We start from the raw sequence: 24,529 nt of genomic DNA, 5'->3' as shown, positions 1-24,529 counted from the left end.
ACCATAAAAAGAAATATTAATTGCAAGAGAAAATATACTTTTTCTTTTTTTCTTTTCTTTTTTGGGCATATAGAAAGTACATATTTCTACATGTACATTGAAAAAAAATAAAGGTGAAGCAATAACGTAATATATTCAGCATCCACAAGTATGAATTCCACTTAAATTGGTCTCACTGATTCTGTGCGTGGACGTTTGATATGGTATTTCTTTATATTTTGTGCAAACAAAACTAGAAAATTTTCATTAATACATACACGATCCATCCATTACATTAATTTAAAATTCAAAGTGAAAGGAGAAAAAAAATGGAACATACAAGATGATGTGAAGTAATTATCCAAAAACAAAAAAAAAAAAAGTGACGAGTGAGAGAGAGAGAGAGAGAGGACTCTTTTTTCTATATAGATTTATCATGGACACAAAGAAATAATAATTTACCCAAAAATAAAAATAAAAAGACACAAAGAAATAATAAATTTATAAGCGTTCTTTTTTTTCTTTTTGTTTTTATTTATTTATTTTTTAAATGCACAAATTTGGGCGACCGACCGAGGAAAACATTGGCCGTCCTCGCTGCCAAAACCCTATGCGCGGCTTTGCTTTACCAAAACCCTTTCACTTTGGTTTGATTGCAGTTAGAGAGAGAGAGAGAGATGGAAAGTGCAAGCAAAGAGCTTCTGCAACTAGAGCACAAAAACCCTTCTTCATCTTCATCCTTGGGTTTCTCTCTTTCTCTCTTTCTTTTTTCTTTTTTTCTTTTTTATTTTTATTATTGGAGTATCTCTCTGTATATTCCTTAACTCGTTTCCATGTATTTGCAGAACGCGCTTTACTTGTTTGTGAGAATGACTCACTGGTTTCTCAGAAGAAGAATTCCCATCCTCATGAAAAGCCAATCACTGGTCTTGTTCCTAAAAGCCAAGGTGCTCAACTTGGTTTCCCTTGAAATATATCTCTCTGTTTGGTGAAGGTCTTATTATTCTATAAATATATATAATGGGGGAACTCTGTTTCTTGGGGGCGAGAAGAGTTGGTTTTGGGGTTATTTTGTTATTTGCGTTTTGTCTAAATGGGGGGAACTCTGTTTCTCATGCTGTAGTTTTTACCAGAATTACTTATGCGGATTAGGGTATGAGGAAAATTTAGAAAAACACTATTTGCTTGATGGTCTAGGTAGAGAACGATGTATAGGGGTTTTCTTCTTCTGTTAATTCTAATTTCTCGGATTTAATTTTGTTTAGTAAGGTAATTTCTAACTAGTCTTCAGAAACATGCGACTATAATTTTGGAAGAGCTCTTAAAATTTCTTGTATGCTATTTCCTTTTATGTTGGCAAACTTTGGTGTTCTAGTGCTTCTGGTTATGAAAAATGTGATTCTAGACCCCTGTTGTAAAAAATATGAACTATGGTTTAAACTTGCAAAAAAATAAAAATAAAAATAGACGCTTCATAATCTTGGTTTTGATTGAAGGAAATGCTTCAATATTTATGTAATTAAGAGAAAATGGTATAATGCCATATTAACTGTACATGGTTTCTGCTCTCTATCAATGTTTGGTTGCGGCGGAGGGGATATAGAAATTATGTTCCACTACGTTGTAAATGCTAGCCAAAGGTAATAGGTTTTCTGCTCTCTATTTATGTTTGGTTGTGGTGGGGGGACATAGATGTTATGTTCCACTATGTTGTAAATGCAAGAAAAAAGTAATTGGTCATTTGTTCGGAATTATAGCTGGCTCAGTCTCCTGAGTCTTGCATTGCATGGGCAGGATTCTAATGCTGTTCATGTGGGACAAAGTCGGTAATATGGTAGATGAACCCTTTTGCATGCAAATTCATCAGTCAAATGGTTCTTATGGGAAATTCGAATGTTATATATTTCTGTAAATTGATACAATGAAGAACCAGCACAGGGCATAAGGTACAAATGGCATTTATAGAATCTCTTTGACTTAGGAAACCAGTGACATTGTCAAAAACTTATTCATTTTTTCAATATGATGAATTCAATGCCATGAATGGAAGGGATTAACGAGGGACTGAAGTCGAAAACTGTTTTGATTAACATTATTCCAATTATGTACACAAATAATTTGAAATTGTCCTGGAGGGGTTAATGCGTCGTAAATGTTTGCAAATTTACGTGCTAAGAACTTTGGCCTTTTGAATTACTTACATATGTTCCTATTTTACTCAATTTTCAAACTTATGATTTTTCTCTAGCAAGCATTGTTAAAATTCTTTGCCTTTTCTGCAGTTTTGGGAAAAGTAAGAGACTTCTTAGGTGTTATATCAGAAGCTAATGAAAGGTTGCATCTTCATGCAAAGGTGTCATATTGATCTTACAATTGAAGCTAAATTTCCTATAAAACTCTCTTAACATTTTTTTATGATATATAAGGCTCAGGTTTCAGTCTATATACTTTATGCAGGACAATTCTGAAAACTATGACATTGAAGCACTCACTGGAAATGAATCGCAAATCATTGAAATGGTACTTCTCTCTCTCTCTGATTGTTGCAGCCAATGAATTTTAGGACCTGATCATTTTGTACCATCTCAATTAACAGGATCTGATGCTGGGCGTTGCCGATCTTCACACCCCTGAGGCTGTGGCTGCTGCTGAATCTGCAATTACTGGTTGCCAACCAGTGATTCCACTGGCTGTTAGTGGAACAGAATCAGAGGATAGCAGCGATGATGATGATGATGACAGTGATGATAATGAACACAATGTCAGTGAGAAGCAGGACAAGAAAACATGCCCTCCCACGAAACTCAAAAGACCCAAGTCTGGCAAAGATAATTTTGTGTCTGAAGATGTTGGAGACAGTAAGTCAAAAGAGCGGCCAAAGATTATTGAACTTTCATAGGGCATCAATTCCTAATGGAAGTGGCCTTAAGCGAGAAAGGAAAAAATGGGGCCTGTTAATTATGTTTAATTATGTAAATTGTATAATTGACTATATATTTTATTTAAAATTATTTTTCTTGGTTTGCTTTGAGTGTGGTGAGAATTTGTGGGCTTGTCAAGGCCATCCAATTTACATAGAGATGAATTACTTTTCTTTAACGTCTATCACATTGTGGATAAAGTACTGAACTGGTGCTTGGTCGGTACCAAAAACCTCCATGCCCTTTGAGTTGGAAGATAAGAGTCATGCATGAATCTGAATCAAAATGGGAACATTGACAAGCCAAAGCCTTTGACCAAAAAAACTCTTATCCTCATCATCACTTTTCGGCTTTGAAAGTTTCTCCCACTTTGTATAGAGAGGGGCAAGTTCCGTGGACGTCCTGAAATATAGTGGCAGTGTCCCTACAAAGAAAGCCAGTTCTCTTTTTTTTTTTCTGTGTTTTCTCAAAAAGCGACTGGACAACTTGCCCTGTCCAAGCCCACGAAGCTAGGTGCTTGAAGTAGAAGAGAGGTCTAGAAATGAATTGGTAGTTTTGGATGGATGATGTCCAAAATAGTGACATTTGAAAAGATGTTATTGGGGGGCAGCCGAAGGGGTTGGTCCACAATGTTTTGACTCCACTAAGTGTACACTGTCTCCCAAAACGTCAGCAAACTCATGCCACAAATTCTAAATCCTGAAAGGATATTTCCATATTGTGCATAGACAAAAATTGTAGTGGTTGTACACATTATCTCTTTGACCTTCCAAGTTGGGTTTAATCCCACTACTCGTCGGAACTCTTTAAGTGGGGTTGAAATTCCTGAGCCACTTCGACATGGGTGGTTAATAAATGGTAGCGTATATATATGTATATATATTATATGTATACAAATTTATGGTAATTAAGTTGACCTCTTGTCATTAATAATCTATATCAGTCTATTAGCAAAACTATTGTTTGCTCATTGTTTCTATAGAAAAACAACTAGATTTTCCTTTCGGAAGAACGTCGACAACATTACATAATTTATCAGCCTACATGACATGAGTGGGGTAGTATTATCAAGGTTAGTGGTGGAAAAAATGGCCACAAAAAGTAGGAAAAGATGCTATTAGTGATGATAAACGACGAATAATGATCCATACTTATTTGACTTTTTAAAGTGAAATAAGACACATGGTGAAGTAATTCACCCAATAAAAAAAGAAAAAGAAAAGAAAGATGAAGCCGAGTACTTAACCTAACCTTGTCTATTAAAGACAAAACGAGACCTCTCGTGTAAACTCAACAAAACATGCTTTCTTTGTGAATTAAAACTTTAATACTTGTTTAATTGGGTAGGGCCACAAAACCACCCACCAATGAAAAAGCTTTAAGACAAAGGTATTCGTGATTAATGTGACCATTACATTTTTTGTTTCTCTCCACTATGATGCGAAGACATACCAACAAAAAAGTTGGCAGTAAGAGCGTTGAATTCAAAGAAAAAAAAAAGAAAGAAAAATTCAATACCTATACTGGCGGGCCCACCGCCCCCCCAAAAAAACCAAAACCCCGCGTATTCCAATCCGTCAATGACAGATGGCAGTTTCTCAGTTGTCCACTTGGCAAGAAAACAAGGCCCCACCTGCCACCCCACTCCTTTTTCATACCATAATTCAACCCACCCTCATAGCCTTTTACTCTATATAACCATCTAGGCACAAATTTCCCTATAAACACAAATAGTTCCGAAGTGTTTTTTTTTTTTAATCTCTGTACTGCTAGCCTTTTCATTTTTCTCTTTCACATGAGAACCAAAAGAATGGCAACCATTTTTGTAGCTCCAAATCCAGGCCTTAAACCCACCAAACTCGAATCTCAAAACTTTGGAGTCGTCAAGGAAGAAATCGAAGGTCTTATCAAAGTTTACAAAGATGGGTATGTGGAAAGACCAGAGATTGTTCCGTGCGTCTCCTCTGCTTTGCCTCCAGAGCTCGGTGTTATATCCAGAGACATTGTCATCGACAAGTCCATTAACATTTGGGCTCGTTTCTATGTTCCAACCACAAGCCAGCAAAAAGTACTTGGGAATTATAAGCTTCCTTTGCTGGTATATTTCCATGGAGGTGGATTCTGTGTTGGTTCAGCAGCTTGGAGTTGCTACCATGAATTCCTAGCAAAGCTCGCTGCCAAATCCAGCTGCTTAATCATGTCGGTGAATTACCGTTTAGCTCCTGAGAATCCACTTCCAGCAGCTTACGAAGACGGGTTCAAAGCCCTCTCGTGGTTGAAACAAACAGCTCTTTCAGTTAATAATAATAACAATTATTCCCATCATCAATGGTGGACACAACACTGCGATTTCGAGAGGATCGTCCTCGCCGGCGACAGTGCCGGAGCCAACATAGCGTACAATGTGGCCGCTAGGCTTTGTTTGGAGATGAAGAGCTTGAGGCCTCTATTGGTGAAAGGTTTGGTTTTGCTGCAGCCATTTTTCGGTGGAGAGACGAGGACGGGTTCGGAGAAGTACTCGATGGTTCAGCCGCAGCCGCCGCGGTCGTCGGCGCTGAGCCTGGCGGCTTCGGATACTTATTGGCGATTGGCGCTGCCAGCCGGAGCAAACCGGGACCATCCATGGTGCAAACCTTTAGGGAAAGTAATGGTGGTGGAGAAGGAGAAGGGTGGTGTTGGTATTGGTGTAGGTGTGCCAATGTTGGTTTGTGTATCGGAGATGGATATATTGAGAGATAGGAACTTGGAGTTTTGCAGTGAAATGGGAAAAGCTGGTAGGCATGTGGAGTTTGAGGTGTATAGAGGTGTTGGACATGCATTTCAGGTTCTTTCCAAGTCTCAGATCTCCCAAACTCGGTGTTATGAAATGGTGGGTCGTATTAAGAACTTTGTTAGTCGATGTTGATGATGATGATGATATTGATAATGAATTTGTCTTATGTGTGTGTATAAAAAATTAAATCTTTTTTCTTTTCTTTTTGGTAATGGAATTAAATCCCTTTTTGTTAAAAAGAAGTTCGTAAATAGTTATCAAAAGAAGACTGTATTTGTCATTAAATCTTGGACCTTGTATATTATTGTAGAAGCTATAAGCTTTAAAATAATTAGCTAGTACTCTATACATCTTTTTTCTGGAATTATGGTTAGGCAACATAGATAAATGTAACTGTAACCTAAAACAATACGGTTGCAATTTTTCCCTTTTTTTTTTTTTTCTTTTTTTCTTTTTTCTTTTTTTTCTGTTTTACTTTTTTTGTTCACTATTTTTATTTACCTATGATTAGTTATTTATCAATTTTTTTCGGGATTATTTCAAAGACTTAAAAAATTCTAAATTTTATTATGTCATTCTAGAATTCTAATATATTACTACACCATACACTATATAGATTACTAATATCGTACTGCTTTAAGCAATTCAAACATATATATGTGTATAAATACGTAATCATAGGCAACTGCATACATCCCAATCAAGATTCCACGGTGTAATTATTTGTTTGTTCATATGAAAAATATTTTATGCACCCCTCTAATTGTGTTAATGTATTTAGATATTAGCATGAAACACTGCAAGCAATACACCAAAAAAGTTAGGGATGTATTTGGAATCCAAAGCAATTCACCGTAAAAATGGATGTATTTGGAATCCAAAGCAATTCACGGTAAAAATTGTGGGGTGCATTTAGTATTCATTTTTAAAGCACTTTATTCACCACACCAAAAATTGTGGGGGAGTATTTAGAATTCGAATATGAAAACACTACATACACCCCATCTAAAAACTCGATTGTATGTATGATTGATTTGAAAGAACTATATACACCCCCAATTTTCAAAGAGCATATAATAATCGTAAGAAAATCACTGTATATACGCCACAATTTTTCATCTGATGTATTTAATTTAATTGGCATAGAAAAAAATTATACACCTCATGGTGCTTTAGAAATTCTAAGACAATGACTGTATGATCCGAAAGTTGTTGTGTTGTATTTAGAAATCCTCAGATAATAACTTCCAGCCCCTCGAAATTTTTCTAGAGTGATCAGGATTCAAATGAAAATCACCGTATACACCCCCTATAAAAATTTGGGGGGTATTTAGTAATACTAAAAAGCTAGCTGTATGCACTCCTAGACAAAAACGTTGGGGTGGACTTCATAGTTCTTATAAAAATCACTACACACCCGGAAAAAAAGATTGTATTGTGTGGTGTATTCAGAAATCGGTATAACATTACGTTTTAGAGTTACCAAAAATAAAAAAAATAAAAACTTTAAATTTTACACAGGAGATTCTGCAGGTTTATTTTGGCATATAAGGGTATAAAAAATCTGAAGGCCTGTCATAGTCTATAGAGTTTGAGTGGAGCAATATGGTTTCCTTGATGAAAAACTTTGTTATATTCGTAGCAGTTTCTCTATCAATTAGGAGATGAAAATGGCAACTTATGTGCAGGTTTTATAGCAAATTTACAAAGTTGGTCTTGATTTTTTTGGTCTCCAAGTGGGCAGGTGTTTTAACTGTGAGCAATTAGAGGTTAATAAGAGCAATGGGAGGTTAATAAGTTTATTTTTCTTTATTAGTTACTTCCCAAGCCATTTTCATTTTGGGGATATTTGTGTTCAGTTGCTTTGTTTGGGGTTTTTGAAATAAGCATTGCCAAATTATAGTATTTTTGTAATTTTTCTTCAACTTTTTTTTTGTTTTTATACTTTAAATTAATAAAAATAGAAAACATTTTGGATAAATTAATAAGTAGTAAAAATGATAATTACTATCCAATTCCACCCAAAATAGATAGGATGTATTACAAAAATAAAAATGGAAAAGCAAAGTTAAATCTGCTCTTTGGCAGCATACATGGTAAGAAAATCAATAAAAATCTTGCCGTGGATATAAACTTCAATATTGTATTTAAAAAATAATAATAAATTTGTCATTTGATCAGAAAATTGCAAATTTATTGCTTCTAATTAAGGCACATGAAACACTATCTTGAACTAACATTACATTAATATACAAAGAATAGTGTTAATTTCTAGGATCTTCAAACTTAAATAAATATATAAAAGAACAATTATAAATTTACATGCCGTTTGAAGTAGCCTCGCTGGTTGAATGGCCAAGGTCGAGGCTCTTAAAATATTTACTCTCCCCATCGTTAATATACATTATTTATCCATATATTTTTGCTCAAATGAGTGTTCCATTTCTATTTACACCATTTTTTCCTGTAAAAATTCAAATCGAATTTATACGTAATTAAACATATGACATTTAAAAATCCTTCAACAGAATTTTTTAAAATAGTAGTAAATTATATGGTCCTAATCATTAATTCTATTTAAAAAGTACTTAATAAAATGCCTGAAATCATAAGAAATCATTAAATATGACCAAGAAAATAATATATGAAAATATATGTATATACACACACACGCATGCTTCGAAAATACAATTATCACATTGATTTGATAGAAGTAATGCTGGTTTAGTTTCTTATGAATTCTTTGATAGTTACCTGAGATTTTAGGGAGAAAACTGTGTTTGTACTTGCTTTTCTTCATCATATATCATATATACCATACTCTAATTTACTGGCGTACACACACATATATATATATATATATATATATATATATATATATATATATATATATATGTATGTATTTCAATATAGCATGGAATAATGAAGCTCAGAGGTGCATGTATTTATAAGCCATATAGAGAATGTTCAGTAACCAAACAATAATTTGTGGGCTAGTGTGTTAGATTGTTAGTGTCATATGCGCAGTAGACATAGACTAAATCAAATTCTGTGGTTGGGGTGGCTCACAGTTGGCGAGCCGCCAGTCTCGAATGACAATGCGTCAACCCCCGACCTCACTCTTGAGTCTTGATATCTACTCCTTATATACCTGTATCTATATTTATATCTATCTAAATATTACGGATGTAGACAATAGAAGTATACCATTATAACAATGTGCACAATATAGAGTTGATGGCGCTTTCTCTAAACTTTTATTAAGTTCCTTTGTCCTGTGAATTATATGATATGGAAAATAAAAGAAGCAATAATTCTCTTAAGAAACAAAGAAAAGTTGGGTACGTCATGGTCTATTTTACAATATCAAAATGTTAGCAATAATACACTGGAATTTGCAATTAACCATAATACTCTTGACTTCCAAGTTAAGTAAATTCTAAATTGTACAGCATTTGAATATTATCTTCTGCCTAAAGAAAACATTTGAATATAATTAATTAAAGGTAATACTTCAAACTTACGTTTTATTTTTTATTTATTGTAATTTTTTCTTGATAATGGGAAAAAGTGATTTGAAGATTTCTCTTCAACTCTCCTGCCATTCAAAATTCTTCCTTATTTTACCAAAAAATTCAGATCTTCCAACCAGTAAAAAGTTTCACATGGGTAGACAATACTTGTCGATGCTTATGCATATATATATATATATATATATATATGAAAAGAAAGTGACATGTCTTGGTTTTAATTCGACATCATTAAAGAATCACCAACCCAATTAAACTTCAGGAACCTGATTCAAACTTTCTTCCCCCCCCCCCCCCCCCCCCAAAAAAAAAAAAAGAAAAAAAGAAAAAAAAGAAAAACTGACCCACCAAATAAGGTGTCATAGTCTTTGTAACTTGGATTAGTGGTAAAACCACTTAGAATAGGTAAAAAATAAATAAATAAATAAAACATCACATACGGCTTCCCTCCTACCCAAAATAACCAAGAAAAAAAACAAAATACTGTATAGTACAATTTTCAAAACACTACTAAAACTTTCTAAAACAAAATAATATATATATATATATATATATGGTTTTAAGGATTAGTTTTTTTATGGTTGAAGGGTTCATACTTTACTCTAAAAAAATAAAAATAAAAAATGCAGCTAAAATTACATAAATGGTAATTATATTTTTCAGCCAAAAACCAAAAACAAAAAACATGAAAAAAAACTGGTTTTGATACATGTTTATATATAAAATTATGACGCTGGAATGCATGATCTACAGAAGGCACTGTTTAAGTAATGACGGTAAGAATTTAAGGTTTTTTTTTTTTTTTTTTTTTTGGGGAAACAGAAATTATGTTTAAATTAGGAAAACTAGCAATCTAAATAGTTATAAGATAATTTTACCGATAAATAGATCTAAATATACAAGTCTAAAATGTATTCAAGGTAAAACAACGGACACATTCTCCCAAAATTTATCCGTCACCAGCAACTAAAACCGTATTATAATTATGAAACATCATCTTACAAAATACACATAGAACAAGAAATAACAAAACAAAAATATGATAACATAACCAAAAAAACAGAAAGAATATGAAGAATCTCGAACATATAAGTCTTCTTTCTCAAATTCGAGATCACCTAACTGAGCCAGCCAAAGAAGGTCCTGCATGTTAGTCAACAAATAAGCAGTAGGGACTCGAAAGCACAAGAAAGCAGATATAACAACCATTCTTATGTGCCCAAGTCATAGCAACTGTATCTATTAAGATCTTCATTTCAAATGCATGCTCAGCAACGAAATCAAAATGTGTAAAGACTTCCTCATCTAACTAGACATCATGCATCATGACATGATCGATCGATTGAAGTGCTTGGTTAGCAAAAAAGCGGACATCAACATCTGGGTCTTCACTGAGCTCCACCAAACACGGCCGAATTGTCTTCTCCACCACCTGAATTGCAAGAGTTCTCAGTTCCGAAAAATGAAAAAAGAAAAAAGAAAAAAAAAATGTAACAGTGAAAAGCAGCTAATACTAAAGAAACTATCATATCCAGAAATAAGAACAACCGAGGTTTAAGTAAATATACAATAAACTAAAGATAAAATGATACTTTATCAGATACTTACAGACTGGTCAACAATAGGGATAAGGGACTGTAGCACCTTAGCCACATTGAACTTAATGTTGGGTACTCTGAGAAACAAAGCAGTAATTAGAACTCCTGCACTGGATCACATTTTTCTTACTACAGTATGCATAGCTCGAGATCCCAAATACCTGTCTTTTGATGCATTGATGACAACTGGCAGAAGTTTTGAACATGTGATTTCCGAACTCATAACTGGGGCAAGGAGAGAGATTGCACGCAATATGGTCATCCGGTACAAATAATGTGGATTGTTAATCATCTCCAAAACCTGTCCATATGACATGCCAATTGCACTGTTATTAAATCAATGTAAAAGATATAATCAATCACAGTTGACCAATACAAAAAGGACTAATCCAAGCCACAAAGTAAAATGGACAAAATTTTATGCCAATTTACTCTGTGACTAAACCAGCGTAAAAGATATAATCAATAACAGCCGACCAAAGAAAAAAGACTAATCAAAGCAACTGAGGTGAAAAGTACAAAGTTTTAGTCTTTGCTAATCCAATAAATAAACCACAAGGTGTACCTTAGGGGACATTTCAGTGGGACAAAAAAGGTGTACCTTAGGGGACACCTTGTGGTAAATCCACTTCTTTTCAAATGAAAGGTCTAGGCTTCAAGTAACCCCCAAAGCACAGTTTGGTTTCTCAGAAAATTGAAGAAAAAAGTACCCAAACACTACAATAAAACAAGTTTCAACAACAATAGTACTGGTCTGTGCAAAGATAACCGTACAGAAAAACATTCAACTCTTACAAAATCTCATTGCCAGTAATGGTTAAAAAGCCAGGACAAACCAAGAAATAGTTAGAGAGATTAAACTTTCAAAGTCATAGCAAAATGAATCTGTAATATTTTACAAAGGATGGCAAGTAGTTTGTCAAAGTCAACCTGAGGAATAATATGCTGCATTGCCCACTCTGGACCAAATTCTTCTGCAAGTCTCTTCAAGTTGTTAGCAGCTGCATCACGAATCGAGTAAACCTGCAATAAGCATGCATGAAAAGAGAAAATAGTATAATAGGGTAAGGAAGTCATATAAGAAACATATCATGATGATTATTTTTTCTAAAATCTTTCCATAGAAAACTTAAGCTTTGTCCAACTCTATAGTCCTTTTGCATCTCAATCTGCCCAAAACAATCATCAACTGCTGAATACTAAAATAATATCTCGAGTAAATAAAATCACCAATACAATATATTATGTAATGCACATAAATGCAGAAAGTAGTGAAACAGGATTTACAAACCTTATCCTGTAGCCACTGCATGCAAAGTGCACCAAGTTTGTCATCAAAAAACCCTACACCCAACTGACTTGCCAGTAAGGGTATATACTCAATAATGGCAAGCCGAACTCTCCAATGTCTATCCTCTGCAAGCTCAACGATAGCTGGTAATAAGGATTGGGACAGCAGATCAATTCCAATAACCTGTAGGAACGGTATTTTTCAGCTTTTGAAAAGTGAATGTTAAGAAAAGCATACGTATTGAGAACACACATGGGATTGAAGCTCAAAAGCATGTAGAGCATTAGGGAAAATGATACTTGCATTTTCTGTTTTCATAACAAAAGGAAATATTGAATACTAAAGAGTGAGATTCAACACTGAAAAGTTAAACTGCTTGATGTAACAGACCTGATTTACTTGATCAAGCTTGCTGATTATATTAAGGCGTACATCAGGAAACTCATCCTTCAAAAGAGAAAGGAAAATCGGAAGGAGCTGCTCAATTGTTGCATCCTGCATCAACCACCACAGCAAGATTTTAAGAATTTCAGACAACTTAACTGCTAAAGACACACAAGTAGAGAAAGACTCAACTATACCTGATGTAAATGAGTTGATCTATAAAATAATCTTTGGACATTTAACAGAATAACAAAAATTCCTAAAATCAGTAATGATGTAATCTTCCATGGACCAGGATTCCATAACTATTACATCACATTCTTACCTTTCCTAAGACAGGAGCTGTTCCCATTATAACTGAAGCCAAAGCAGATCGAACATGTTGAGAAGAATCTGATGACAATTCCTTTAAAGGGCATTGCAAAGTAATGAGAGAGCTGATACTAAGAATAAGGTGTGGGACTATACACCAATAAACTAGCAGGTAATAAACTAAAAACCATTCAAAAGCATGTGCACCTTCACACAAGGAAGAATATGCTGAATTGCAAGTTCTGGGCTTAATATCCGGCAAAACTTGGTCACTTTTCCAGCAGCAGCAATACGTACTTCAGCCTCATTGTCACGAAGCAATCGCACATATGCAGGGACCAAATCCGTCCTTAGGATACAATTAATAATTAAAAATGTCAAGTCCATCCAATAAATAAATATCACCATCAAATTATCACTAAAAAGATATCTTAACAAATATAAAAATAAAAAATGGGATAAAAAAACATAAACAACTTTTGCTCTTAAAAGAGTGTGACTGTAATTACAAATGATTTCAAACAGAGGTATTAAATTAATACCTTGTAGGCTCAGGCCCCACGGCTTCACAAACCTCATATAATTGATTTGCAACCATGTATCGTACCCGCCAAGATTTATCCTATTTAAAGGAATCAGCAAACAGGTATCAGATTATGAGCTCAAGTACAACTGTACAGGCATCATATATTACCAGATTCTCCAATGATGAACCAAAATTGGATATTTTTTGTAAAGAAGCAATAGTTTGTGGTGTCAAAAACAAGAGCTTTCATACACACATCTCAATATCGATACCAACTATGTTCCATCCTATAACTTAAAGTCAGCAATAAGTGACTTCCAAAACTTCAATTAGAACTATGCATCTAATAAATTAATGTAATCCTAAATATATACCTAATTCATAAGAGTTTCAGGCCCATTAGAGCAGAATCTGTTTGTGACAAAAAGTCATCAGACTGGAGCAGGAAAACAAACACAAAACCCACCACCCTTTGCTCACCTGATATTGTCCAGCTTGAAGTAGATGCATTAAAAGTAAACAGTACACTCAAATGTATGAAGTTTTAACTTTTAAGCAATCAAATCATAGTTCCATGCATGTCATATAGGAAAATGCTATATAGACCAAAGCAAAACAAAAGTAGAGATGATGTTCTAGAAGATTATTAAGGTAAATGTGCAAAGATGAAAGATTGATTGCACCCAGCTTATTTTGTGCATGCTTGACTGTCCAAGGATTATCTTGTAAGGAAGCAGCATGAGATGAGTGGCTCTTTATGCTACTAACTGGCATTCCATTTCCAACCCATTTATACAGGGTAGCAAAAGATTGCACATGCACATGGCACTGCAGCAGCTATATGCTATAGAAACGTAGGATTTTTATCCAAAAGCCTTGATTGAAGAGGATGACAAACCTAGGATTTTCATCTATAAGCCTTGATTGAAGAGGATGACATAGATTCATGTTTTGGTGGTTAAGGATGAGGGCTGCTCATGAGCATATAGGTGCTTCTTTGCATTTTTTTTGACATCGTCATCCTAAGTGGAACCCCCGTGTGCTTAGTTATAAATACAATATCTCAGATCTCATCTAGGAAGCGCTTTTATAGGCTAGCCAACTACAGCATCTTTATCAGACTGCCTCATTCTCAAGCTTAAACCCCCTAATCCTCCCTTTCCAAAAGCCATACCTGTCGCACAAAACATTATGCATAAATGCCTTCCACCACTACCGCATGATTTTTTGGCCTTTGTAACATTCTTCTAATACCACTTCCACAAACTTAAAACAAGACTCCTGCTTCATATAGGTAATTAATTTAGTAACATTTTATTGTACAGAGTTAAATCATCTTAGATCTTCTTTCATCTTATGCTCAACTTCGTATTTAAGCATATAGCATGACCCAAATTTCCAGTACCCATTAAATATTAATCGTGAGGTTGAACATGTACAAGTGAAATCAAACTGAAACAGGCCAACATAATCATGTCAATAAATGAAACAATAAAAGAGCACCACTGCTGTTCACAGATGATGCCTTACAAGATACATAAAAGTTACACATGCTAAACAGGAATACATTGTTTATTTACAAAAAGAAACCCACAAAAAATTACAAAAGATAAAGAATCTACAGAGGAGAGAAGTACCTGAGAGAAGTTAACAATAACAGGGAGAATATGAGCAACACAATCTTGGGGCTCTAACAACTTGCCAAGAGCTGCACACCCTTCAACAGCCAATAATCGGACAGAATCTTGATCTGAGAGAAATTAATTGTTAAAACATCAATTTCATACAGATAAAAAAAATTCATAAAATAATAGATCTTTTAGCAGTAAGTCAAAAAATGATTAATTGTCAATTACCATCCTGAGTAAGGTCCTCGAATATTGACATAATATCAGTCTTCAAATGAGCAGGTTCTACAGTTGCTGCAAATTTCCCCAGGTTTGTAGCAGCAGACCTCCTAACCATAGGCATGTCATCTTGACACAACTGGCTATAAATCGACCGCAGCTCTGTCTTCAAGTTCTCTGAGGCACTTGGGTACGCAATGTGAAACAGCCCACAAGCAGAGACTCGGGCAGTAAACCATTCACCAGCTGCCAATCTCTGAAGATACAAATTTGAACACAAATCAACAACTACTTTCGGTAAGATGAACAGATGGAAATATACAGTGCTTTGAATATCCCTACATAAAAATTTAACACATATAGCAAAGGATTACTGTTTTCACATATATGTAACTTTTCCAACAAAAGAAATAACTAAAAATGTGAAGTTCCATAGAAGTCACATGCACAAGTAAAACTACCTAAGGCCTACAAGTTTCATGTTTTTATATGATATCCTCTTTTATATAATATCCTCTACTGTTATCTGCGACAAGAACAGTTAAATTCTTCTACATTACTTTATAAAAAATAAAAAAAAGTGCAATTGATAAAAGATTGAAATAGGTTCTGGTGCCGTACTGCCCTATGAAAGATTAACAACATATCCAGGTGGCACATTTTACAGATATCCAACAATAAAGTCTCTTTCTATACATCTTATCAATTAAAAGAATTCTACACCACTAAAACAATCACTTAATAGTTGGGAAAACATTAATAAATTTAAATAAAATAATACAGACTAAAGAAACTAATGTACCACAAAAAGAAACAGAAAAAGAGTGTTATCTAACCTTTACAAGAGGAATAAACCAATCAACCAAATCATTCTCCCTCATTTGAGACCCAATTCTACATAATGACTCCACAGCTTTGTCCCTAACACAGGTTTCTTCAACAGTACAAAGGGTCTCCAAAGGTGGAAGCAGAACATGGGCATGCTCCACACCACCAACATATGGAATAAACACCCCCAACTCTTCTGCCATTGCAAGAAGTACCTCATCATCATCATCATTGTTTTCACTTAGAAAAGGGATCAACTCCTTACGAGTTCGCTCCTCTCCAAGAGCACGTGCTATTGTTGATAGCCTACGAATTGAGTTTAACCGCAGCTGGATGTCATCATTTTTTAGCTCATCTATGAGAACAGCTATGGGGTATAGTGGTTCATCAACCATAGACATCGTAACTCAAATTTTTTCTGGAAATTCAAAAAATAAAAATCAGTACTACAGTAAGTATCTACTACATCATAATTTGGAATTCATCAGTGCCTGAAAGAAACTCATATCTAAAAATAATAGACGAAAGAACCGATAACCCAGCTAACAAATAAACGTTACGAAAATACAAAACAAGTCAAAAGTAAAAGAGTAATATAAAAAATAAGGGGCAAACATTAAAACTAATATACATCCAAATAAAAAGAAATTTCAGGAAAAACATTCTTAAACATCAAGTCAAGTGTCAAAAGATAATCCATGCTTCAATTGGCTGGTAAAAAGAGGAAGAAATGCAAGCGAGCAACAAACACAGAATTTTATAGTCACAAACTCAACCACCATCTCCGATAATTCCAAGAATTTTCTTACATGACTACTATTCCTAAAATTTTCCAACATCAAACGCAAAGTGATTGGGAGAGAAACAGATCGAAACTATCAGATCTAACACGAGCCCTAGAATCCGAATCTACCAACAGCAGAAGTTGTTCAAATAAAAAAAATTATAATAAAAAGTCATCAAAATCATGGATTTCGAAGCCAATGACCCTAAAATTCTTTATCGTTGCTTAAAAGAAAAAAATAAAAAAAGGAACACAACTGCGTATTCCTGTAGGGCACGAGAGGAATCAGAAATAGCCCACTCGACTTGTTCGCGTCTAATACTACCTCGTCAATTAGCTAAGTGGAAATGAATTCTTCTTCAATTCTACTAAGGAAATATATATTTAAAAAAAAGAAACTCAAAAGTGTGGTTTTTCTTACTTTCTTCAGTTTTCTCGGCTCCCAAACAGAGGGCCAGGATTCAGTACAAGACGAATTAATTAAATCAAAGGGAAAAATATATATATATATATCGAAAAAAAATTACTAATTTCTTGGAGGAAATCGACAAAAAAGTGTGAGGTGGGAGCGAACTTACCGATCTCAATGCCTTCCCGCCGGCTGTCTCAAAACGGTTTTAGAGAGAGAAAGGGGGGGGAGAGAGAGAAAGAGCTAGCAAGTCTTAATTGTTGTTATTATATTGTCAATCGCCTTTGTAGGCCCAGATTATAGCAGAGTAATGACACTCGTTGCCTGTTCGTGGGCTTTTTTTCTGGGCTAGAGAGAAATTCCATTCTCCTTTTCCGGAGGAAAATGAATTTTAATACAGAAATAAAACGAACTTGCCAAAAAAAATGAGAACATATATATATACGAATAAATATATATACATATATAAATATATAAGTACAGTATTGATATTTTAAACTATTATTATTTATTAATAGTAATAATAAATAATAAACTCAGAGACCACATCTGATCTCATGAAATAATTCGGGGATGAGACTCTTCAAAATATTGAGTTAGTATATGCAATTTCTATTTTAGGATTTTCATTTGGTGTGCCTAATTCCATATCACTCTTAGGTTTTATACTGCCTCTCTCTATATATAGGTCTTCACAAAACAAAAAAGAAAAAAGATTACCTTCATTTTGGCGAAGTGCCATTTGTGGGCTATATATGGGTTTGGTGGGTTTTTTTTCCTTTTTTTCTTTTTTCAGATGAATTAAATTAAATATATCAATAGCTAATAATACTATAATTAATAATTTTATCACACTTTGTTTAATCATTTTAATTCGACTATTCCACTTTTATTTCTTAGGTGTTCTAGTAAATAAATTCAATGCATGTAATATAATTGTCTCTTGTTTGAGGTTATATATATATAATTTTGGTAACCAAGCCCTCATGCGCACAAAAAAAAAAAAAAAAAAAAAAAAAAAAAAAAAAAAAAAAAAAAAAACTAACTAACATGAAATCTAGATCTTTAGGCACAGGATTTTTATAAGACTCTTGGAAACGTATGAATTGATTTCCCATCGTTTTCATCAACTACCATGACTGAGATGTGCATGTACATTAGGGGTCACATTTGTTGAGATCATGTTTTTGTCATATGAGCACGTCTCCATTCAACTTCTTTGGTCATTTACCACTAGTAAATTTATAATATGTAATACCAGATATATATATATATATATATATATATATATATATATATATATATGTATGGCCCATGTTAGGTGTAAACCTGCTCAACAAGTTTATTGCCTAATGGGGAATGAAAAATGGATTTGTTAACTTTCGAAAAGCAAAAGGACAAATAATCACAAAAACTATCAAACATGATAGGCTTTTTTATTCGGTAAATAACATGAAAGTATAGACTGCTACTGCTTGTTTACTGAAACATTTTTATGATCGATTCCAAAAGGGAACTACAACTATGTAATTTGAGATTCATTTGGATGTGTTATTTCTCCTTGTAGTTTCACTTCTATCCCATTTACACATAGCGAGTCATCTGCAGATTTTACAGATTCCTATGATCCTCATGACCCTCTTCAATGGCCTGGCTCATCATACTTGATGTGAGAACTTACACATTTATACATCCATTTGGCATTTATAAATCAATGTATAAAGCAAGAATGTTTAATTTGAAATCAATTGATCAACTATCATTGAATCAAAATTATAAAGCTGAGCCAACAGAAACTGGTTTTGACTTCTTCAATCCAATGCTTCTAAGCAGTCTAGTCCAAACCCCAACTTCGTCTTCTTCTGCTTCTGATGGATCCTTGGGTTCCTTAAAATTAGCTACCTTACTAAGCTCTTCAAACTCATCCACAATATTTTGAAGCCTTGCGACAAACTCAATCAGAAGTGATGTAAATGTTGCTAATGTTAAGGAGCTGGCACTTTCATATACCTTTGATTCTTGATCATGAAGTATGGTGTTCGCATTAAACGAAAGGCGGGGCCACGATATTGGTTTCCTCAACACATTTTCTGAGGATGTCCGTTCTGGTGTGTTAGGTTCAACACCCAAATTTGGATTCTGAGCCTCAAAACTTTCACTTAGGGATGTAATCACTACATTTTTATTTTCATTCTCTTTAACATCAACAAAATTTTGAAGATCTTCGAATTCCTTTGGTCGTCTTTCAGCTTGCCAGTTTTCATAATTGACAAGAATGTAGGAGTTTTGATCAATCTTCATTTGCAACTCTTCTGCTGCTCCATGCACTTCAATTAATATGTCTTTGGGACTTAGTTTTTCCATCATTTCTAATTTGCCTCCAATCTCACGTAACACTTTAGCTCCCTCAACACCAACCCTCTGAAGCTCACTTGCAAAAACATTTCGCTTTTCTGGTGAAGCCTACAACATACATTATAGGAATTGATGATTAAAATGGTCAACTCATAGCAAAGGTCTCATACATTTGCGCAAGAACAGAGGAAAAGAAAGAAATTTGGGTTCTTTATTTAGAAAACAAGTAATGCTGATATTTATTAAGCAGTTAAAAATATCAAAGACAATACATCATCTATTACTGATCATAATTGAAGTTAATGCAAAAATCTATTAACCCCTTAGACACTATGTAATGTTTAACTGAAGTCCATCATCAATCGAAAGAAAACAAGAAAATGATCATAAACAGCAATGCGACAAAAGAAAGAAAAAATGCTGCCCTTACATCTCTCTAAAATCACAGTGAAGGAAAAAGATCTTCTTACCTGGATTTCTGAAAGTATACAACCATGCATTGCCATGACCATGAATGCACAATGCCTCAGTGCCCCACTAACTTTGGCATAGTTTCTCCAAGGATATTTGAATGACTTGTAAGGGCCATGAGGTGGCTCCCATAATGCAAATTCTAACTGTGGAAACAGAGTTCAAGATATTCGTAAAGTAAACACATTTGATGGTTCCTTTGTGCCTCTATTAAGAGTACCGTAAACAGTAAACAATGGAAATATAATCGCACCAGAGATTCCTCTTGGCTTGAAGATTGTACAGCTGATCTATAGCCACTGTATAATGGATCATCAGAAGCTTGATATGTAAGAATTTTTGACGGAACTCTCTCATACTCAACGCATTGCAGATATCCAACAACACAACCTAAAAACAGAATCAAAATGACTTTATTATACAAGTTCTTGCAGTAGGGTGAAAAACAAAGTGTACAACAGTGCGGTACTGATTGTATTAAGCAAAAGCACCTACCTTCCAAAGAAGTAGCAACAGCCTTGAAATTTTTCACCACCAGCTTGTGCAGATCCTCCCCTGCCCATATTGGGTATATGAATATATTTACGACTAGACATATGCCAGCACCAACTCCGATCAGCAGTAACCGATAAAATGCAGTCTGGAAAAAGGATTTATTCCCGGAGACCAAGACGATACAGTATGTCAACAAGAAAACCCGAAACCCATATTCATAAGATTTCATGGGTGGGTACAGTTTGACATAGCTAGCACAAAATCCTAACATGATAGCAAAAATAGATAAAAGTCAACCTACAAGTGGTTTGTCATGTATAAAGAAATAGTTGAAGTGGTACTGGCAATGAGACATGTTAGATAGGAAAAGGAAAACCGCTAGTTTTTGCTGTTCAATTGCTTACAACTCTGACCTGCTATAAAAACACTTATCACAATGATAACTTCCTCCAATTCCCCTGCTAACACAGAGATTTCTGCAATACCCAAAGCAAGCCCTCCAGCAGAAAATGTCCCCAAAGCACGATTAAATCCCTTATTAAGAGTTGCACCTACAATTGAATTGGAAAAAATATATAAATAAAAGCACATAACCATTATGGCAAATTTTCACAAACATTTAAAGCACAAACATGAAAATGACCAAGATGCTTGAAATCTTGATCTGGGTACTTTTCTATCATTCCAAGCAATTGAAAACCGAGTTACATGTTAATGATCGAAAGCTAATATATACCAACGCTGAATTCGAAAACCACGACGACCGTGAGAATTGCCCAGATGGAATACTGACTGACATCCTGAAGAGGCTCTTTGAAGAATATGATCAGCGAAACAACTGCTAAAGACAATCCCATCTTGATAGCAAAGAAAACTTTCCGAGGATCCGACCGACCCATTTCATACAATTTAAGAAACAATTCGTGTAAACCATTCCAGAAGTTGGAAAATCCATCGGACATTGATTGAAAGCACCGATATTTGGCCTCTTCATCACCGCCATCTGAGCTATTTAGACCAAAGTCCGAGTACCCTTTTCTGGGTAGCAACCTTTCTTTGCTCCTTTCTGCAAAACTGTGCCTTAACGAACCAACTTTGCCCGCCATATCTTCACCAGAAAGCGAATCTGAAACAAAAAAATTATTTTAAAAAAAAAAAAAAGAAAGCAATTGGGTTTTCCAAGAAGCCAGAAACGAAGGTGATATATAGTAAACAAAAATAATAATAAAACAAAAATCAAATAATTCTTGCCTGGTAAAGTGACAGAGATCATATCATTTGAAAAATTAAAAAAAAAAAAAAAAGTTGATTACGAAAAGACTTTAAAAGTAAACGAGAAAGCAATTGCTAAAGAAGGAGAAACAGTGTCGTTTCATGGAAACTGGAGGTTAGAACGTTTGAATTGGTTTTTCTTTTTATTTTTTTTATTTGAATGTTGGTTGTCATAACTGATGGGAGAGACGGTTGAGAAAGTGAGAAAATCCGTGGATGCAGACTTTGAGGACCGGTAGGAGATCAGTGCCTGGATTGCAGAATGGGACCCACATTTTCTATCCACGTGTCACAAATGGCTTAAATGGAGAGCACACAGAACCGGTCCCCAACTCCAAAATACGATATAGTAAATTGACAAAAATAATGCATACTATATATGTTGTAATATTTTTTTCATTTTTTTTGAAAATTACAAGTTACTTGGATCCTGTTATCTAGAACAATGTTCAATAATTGAAACTACCATCTTAGTTCTATATATATATATATATATGTTATAATTAATCCAATACTGGATTTCTGTAAACTCTCTATAATTATTCATAATTTAGGATATATATATATATATATACACACATAGATTTTTATAGTGCGGCCGTTCCTACTTTCTATATATATATATATATAAAATAAATTTATTATATTTTAGAAAAACAAATTGCTATAATGGCTTGCGGATAATCTTTCAATGTTTTTTTTTTGAAATAAATTATCTAAATGTAAATTATTTATTTTTTTTGTTTTCCATACGATTCAAACTTTCATACTTATATTTTTATGAATATAAATAAAAATGTTAACCCATTCCGTCGAATAATCTTTCAATGTTGAAAGACTATTTTTTTTTCCATATAAATTATATTTATTCCACGGGCTTTTGACATCAAAATATTGCACATGTCTATCCTACAGTAGATTTGTTTGTCCACTATAATTCGACTTTGTATATAACAAGTAAGGATATTTATATTATTTAAAGATTTTATTTATAATTAGTTGTTTATGTTTAAGATTATTAAAGCATAGAATTGCATTCCCATTCAAATATATTGGAGGATAGTTAAAAACAATAATATTATAGACATCAAAATGTTTATCAAAAATATATATTAAATAGCAACTGATAATATATTATTGATTAATATATACATATAACTTAAATATAAATATAGATCAGTGAACTTTAAATATATAAATTAATAAATTAATTAAATATTATTATATTATTTAGTGAATATTTTAATAGCTGTAGTATTATTGAATAAAAATAATAAATTTTAAAACCTATACATTATATAATTGTTAAACGCTTAATCTAATTATGCATATTTGCTATTATAATGTGGGATTATTTATAAAATTTATCCAACTACAATCATGTTATTTTTTTAATCCTTTGTACTTATAAATTAAAATTCCAATTAGGACTTCTGATAGTCTGCATTCGATATGGTCCACAAGCAGATACTTGAAAAACTAGTGTTTGTTATTATATGATTAGAGATCAAATCAGTCATGATTTTTTACTGGGGCTGAAAGATCAAATCTGGTATAATTTGGAGACAATTTAATTGTTTGAGTGATGTTTCAAATATCATTGTGTTTTTAGTGGGGACATATATTGATTTTTAATTTCTTTCAAGTTGCAAGATAACAAAGTAGTTTTGGGTTAGCCAGCTATTGGTGAAAAAGAAAAAAAAAGTACTTTTCATAATTGACATCATGATAAAGCATGCTCTTCCTTGTCTTTGCTATTTTAATAGGATATTTGAATAATGATAAAATAAATGGTAATTTAAAATTTTTTTAAAAAGTAAAATTGTTTTTCTGTTTGGATAAATTTTAAAAGAAAGAATTTATAGGTTCCAGTAAAAAATAAATCTCGTAATGTGTGAAACTAACAGAAAAAAAAAATCCTTCTAAAAATATGTCATTCTAAAATTTCATGAGAATAGATATTACGTATTTTTTTAAATGTAATTTTATCTTTTAATTTTAATGTATAAATTTATTTAATTACTTGTAAACTCTATTTTTCTCTATAATTAACCAAACATTATAAAAAGAATATTAAAAAAACTCATTCTTAGGAAACTGAATCCCAAAAAACTGATTTTTAAAAATCAGTTTTCTTTAATACTTTCTTTTTAACCAAACACCCCATAAAATTAATATTTTTATGTATACAGAAATATCAATTTATATATAGGTGGTCAAAATCTATTCCAATTTAAAATTTCATATGGGAGTGTGTATCTGCTACAAAGATTTTTAATGTAAAAGCAAAGAAAATCTTAATTATTTATTATTGTTAATGACAATTATTATTTTATATAGTAAATTGTAATTGAAATATTTAATTTTATTATTTTAAATATCAATTTTTTTTTAAATAATATTGACTATTTAAATTATCTTTTAAAAAAGAAATGCAAAACGTTTGGCTACTTTTTCTGTCCACACTAGTCTAACTTTCTTTCTTTTTTTTGAAAAAATTAAACATGATGTAGATACAAATTAAAGAGCTTTTTTTATCACCCATGTTCTCAAACTATTGCAAATTTTTCAACTATAGTGTATTACGCTGGGTATAAATGCAAATTTCTGCAGGTGTATATTTATGTAAAATTCATGGGGTATAGGTGAAAGAAAAAAAAAAACAAAAAAAGTTAGGAGGTAAACTGCAAATTGATACAAAGCTCGGGGCATAAATGTAAATAATCCTAGTTAAATTAAATATATACAAACATA

At 33.2% G+C, this 24,529-nt stretch overlaps 4 protein-coding genes across 6 annotated transcripts; 2 read left to right on the top strand and 2 right to left on the bottom strand.

Moving 5' to 3' along the window:
• The first annotated feature begins 450 nt into the window (after nt 1-450).
• LOC107429499 (uncharacterized) lies at nt 451-3,003 on the top strand. Of its 2 annotated transcripts, none has more exons than XM_048463297.2 (5): nt 451-723; nt 825-926; nt 2,262-2,332; nt 2,419-2,499; nt 2,576-3,003. In XM_048463297.2, exons 1-5 carry the CDS (start codon nt 657-659, stop codon nt 2,876-2,878), a joined length of 624 nt encoding a protein of 207 aa, XP_048319254.1. In that variant the 5' UTR covers nt 451-656; the 3' UTR covers nt 2,879-3,003. The 2 variants fall into 2 exon arrangements, with proteins under 2 accessions (XP_048319254.1, XP_015895681.2); XM_016040195.4 differs by having other exon boundaries at nt 464-723; nt 2,437-2,499.
• A 1,613-nt stretch (nt 3,004-4,616) lies between these two features.
• LOC107429493 (probable carboxylesterase 6) lies at nt 4,617-6,427 on the top strand. The gene has a single exon (XM_016040187.4). It carries the CDS (start codon nt 4,696-4,698, stop codon nt 5,803-5,805), a length of 1,110 nt encoding a protein of 369 aa, XP_015895673.2. The 5' UTR covers nt 4,617-4,695; the 3' UTR covers nt 5,806-6,427.
• Nucleotides 6,428-10,151: 3,724 nt separating this feature from the next.
• LOC107429518 (serine/threonine-protein phosphatase 2A 65 kDa regulatory subunit A beta isoform) lies at nt 10,152-17,538 on the bottom strand. Of its 2 annotated transcripts, none has more exons than XM_016040220.4 (13): nt 17,352-17,538; nt 15,998-16,407; nt 15,171-15,417; nt 14,952-15,064; nt 13,331-13,410; nt 12,996-13,137; nt 12,802-12,882; nt 12,483-12,587; nt 12,093-12,275; nt 11,732-11,824; nt 10,963-11,102; nt 10,812-10,878; nt 10,152-10,635 (listed from the first exon to the last, which is right to left on the bottom strand). In XM_016040220.4, the coding sequence occupies exons 2-13, from the start codon at nt 16,388-16,390 to the stop codon at nt 10,513-10,515; spliced, it is 1,767 nt and encodes a 588-aa protein (XP_015895706.3). In that variant the 5' UTR covers nt 16,391-16,407; nt 17,352-17,538; the 3' UTR covers nt 10,152-10,512. The 2 variants fall into 2 exon arrangements, with proteins under 2 accessions (XP_015895706.3, XP_015895707.3); XM_016040221.4 differs by lacking the exon at nt 17,352-17,538 and adding an exon at nt 17,195-17,316.
• A 1,046-nt stretch (nt 17,539-18,584) lies between these two features.
• Nucleotides 18,585-21,966, bottom strand: LOC107429490 (aluminum-activated malate transporter 4). The gene is made up of 7 exons (XM_016040183.4): nt 21,755-21,966; nt 21,240-21,629; nt 20,917-21,054; nt 20,504-20,767; nt 20,262-20,398; nt 20,008-20,154; nt 18,585-19,645 (listed from the first exon to the last, which is right to left on the bottom strand). The coding sequence occupies exons 1-7, from the start codon at nt 21,774-21,776 to the stop codon at nt 18,956-18,958; spliced, it is 1,788 nt and encodes a 595-aa protein (XP_015895669.3). The 5' UTR covers nt 21,777-21,966; the 3' UTR covers nt 18,585-18,955.
• Nucleotides 21,967-24,529: the final 2,563 nt, after the last annotated feature.

The sequence above is a fragment of the Ziziphus jujuba genome, chromosome 12 (genome assembly GCF_031755915.1).
Source record: "Ziziphus jujuba cultivar Dongzao chromosome 12, ASM3175591v1".
Classification (NCBI taxonomy): Eukaryota; Viridiplantae; Streptophyta; class Magnoliopsida; order Rosales; family Rhamnaceae; genus Ziziphus; species Ziziphus jujuba.
The sequence above is the reverse complement of the archived record's forward strand: the minus strand, read 5'-3'. Positions and strand labels throughout refer to the sequence as shown.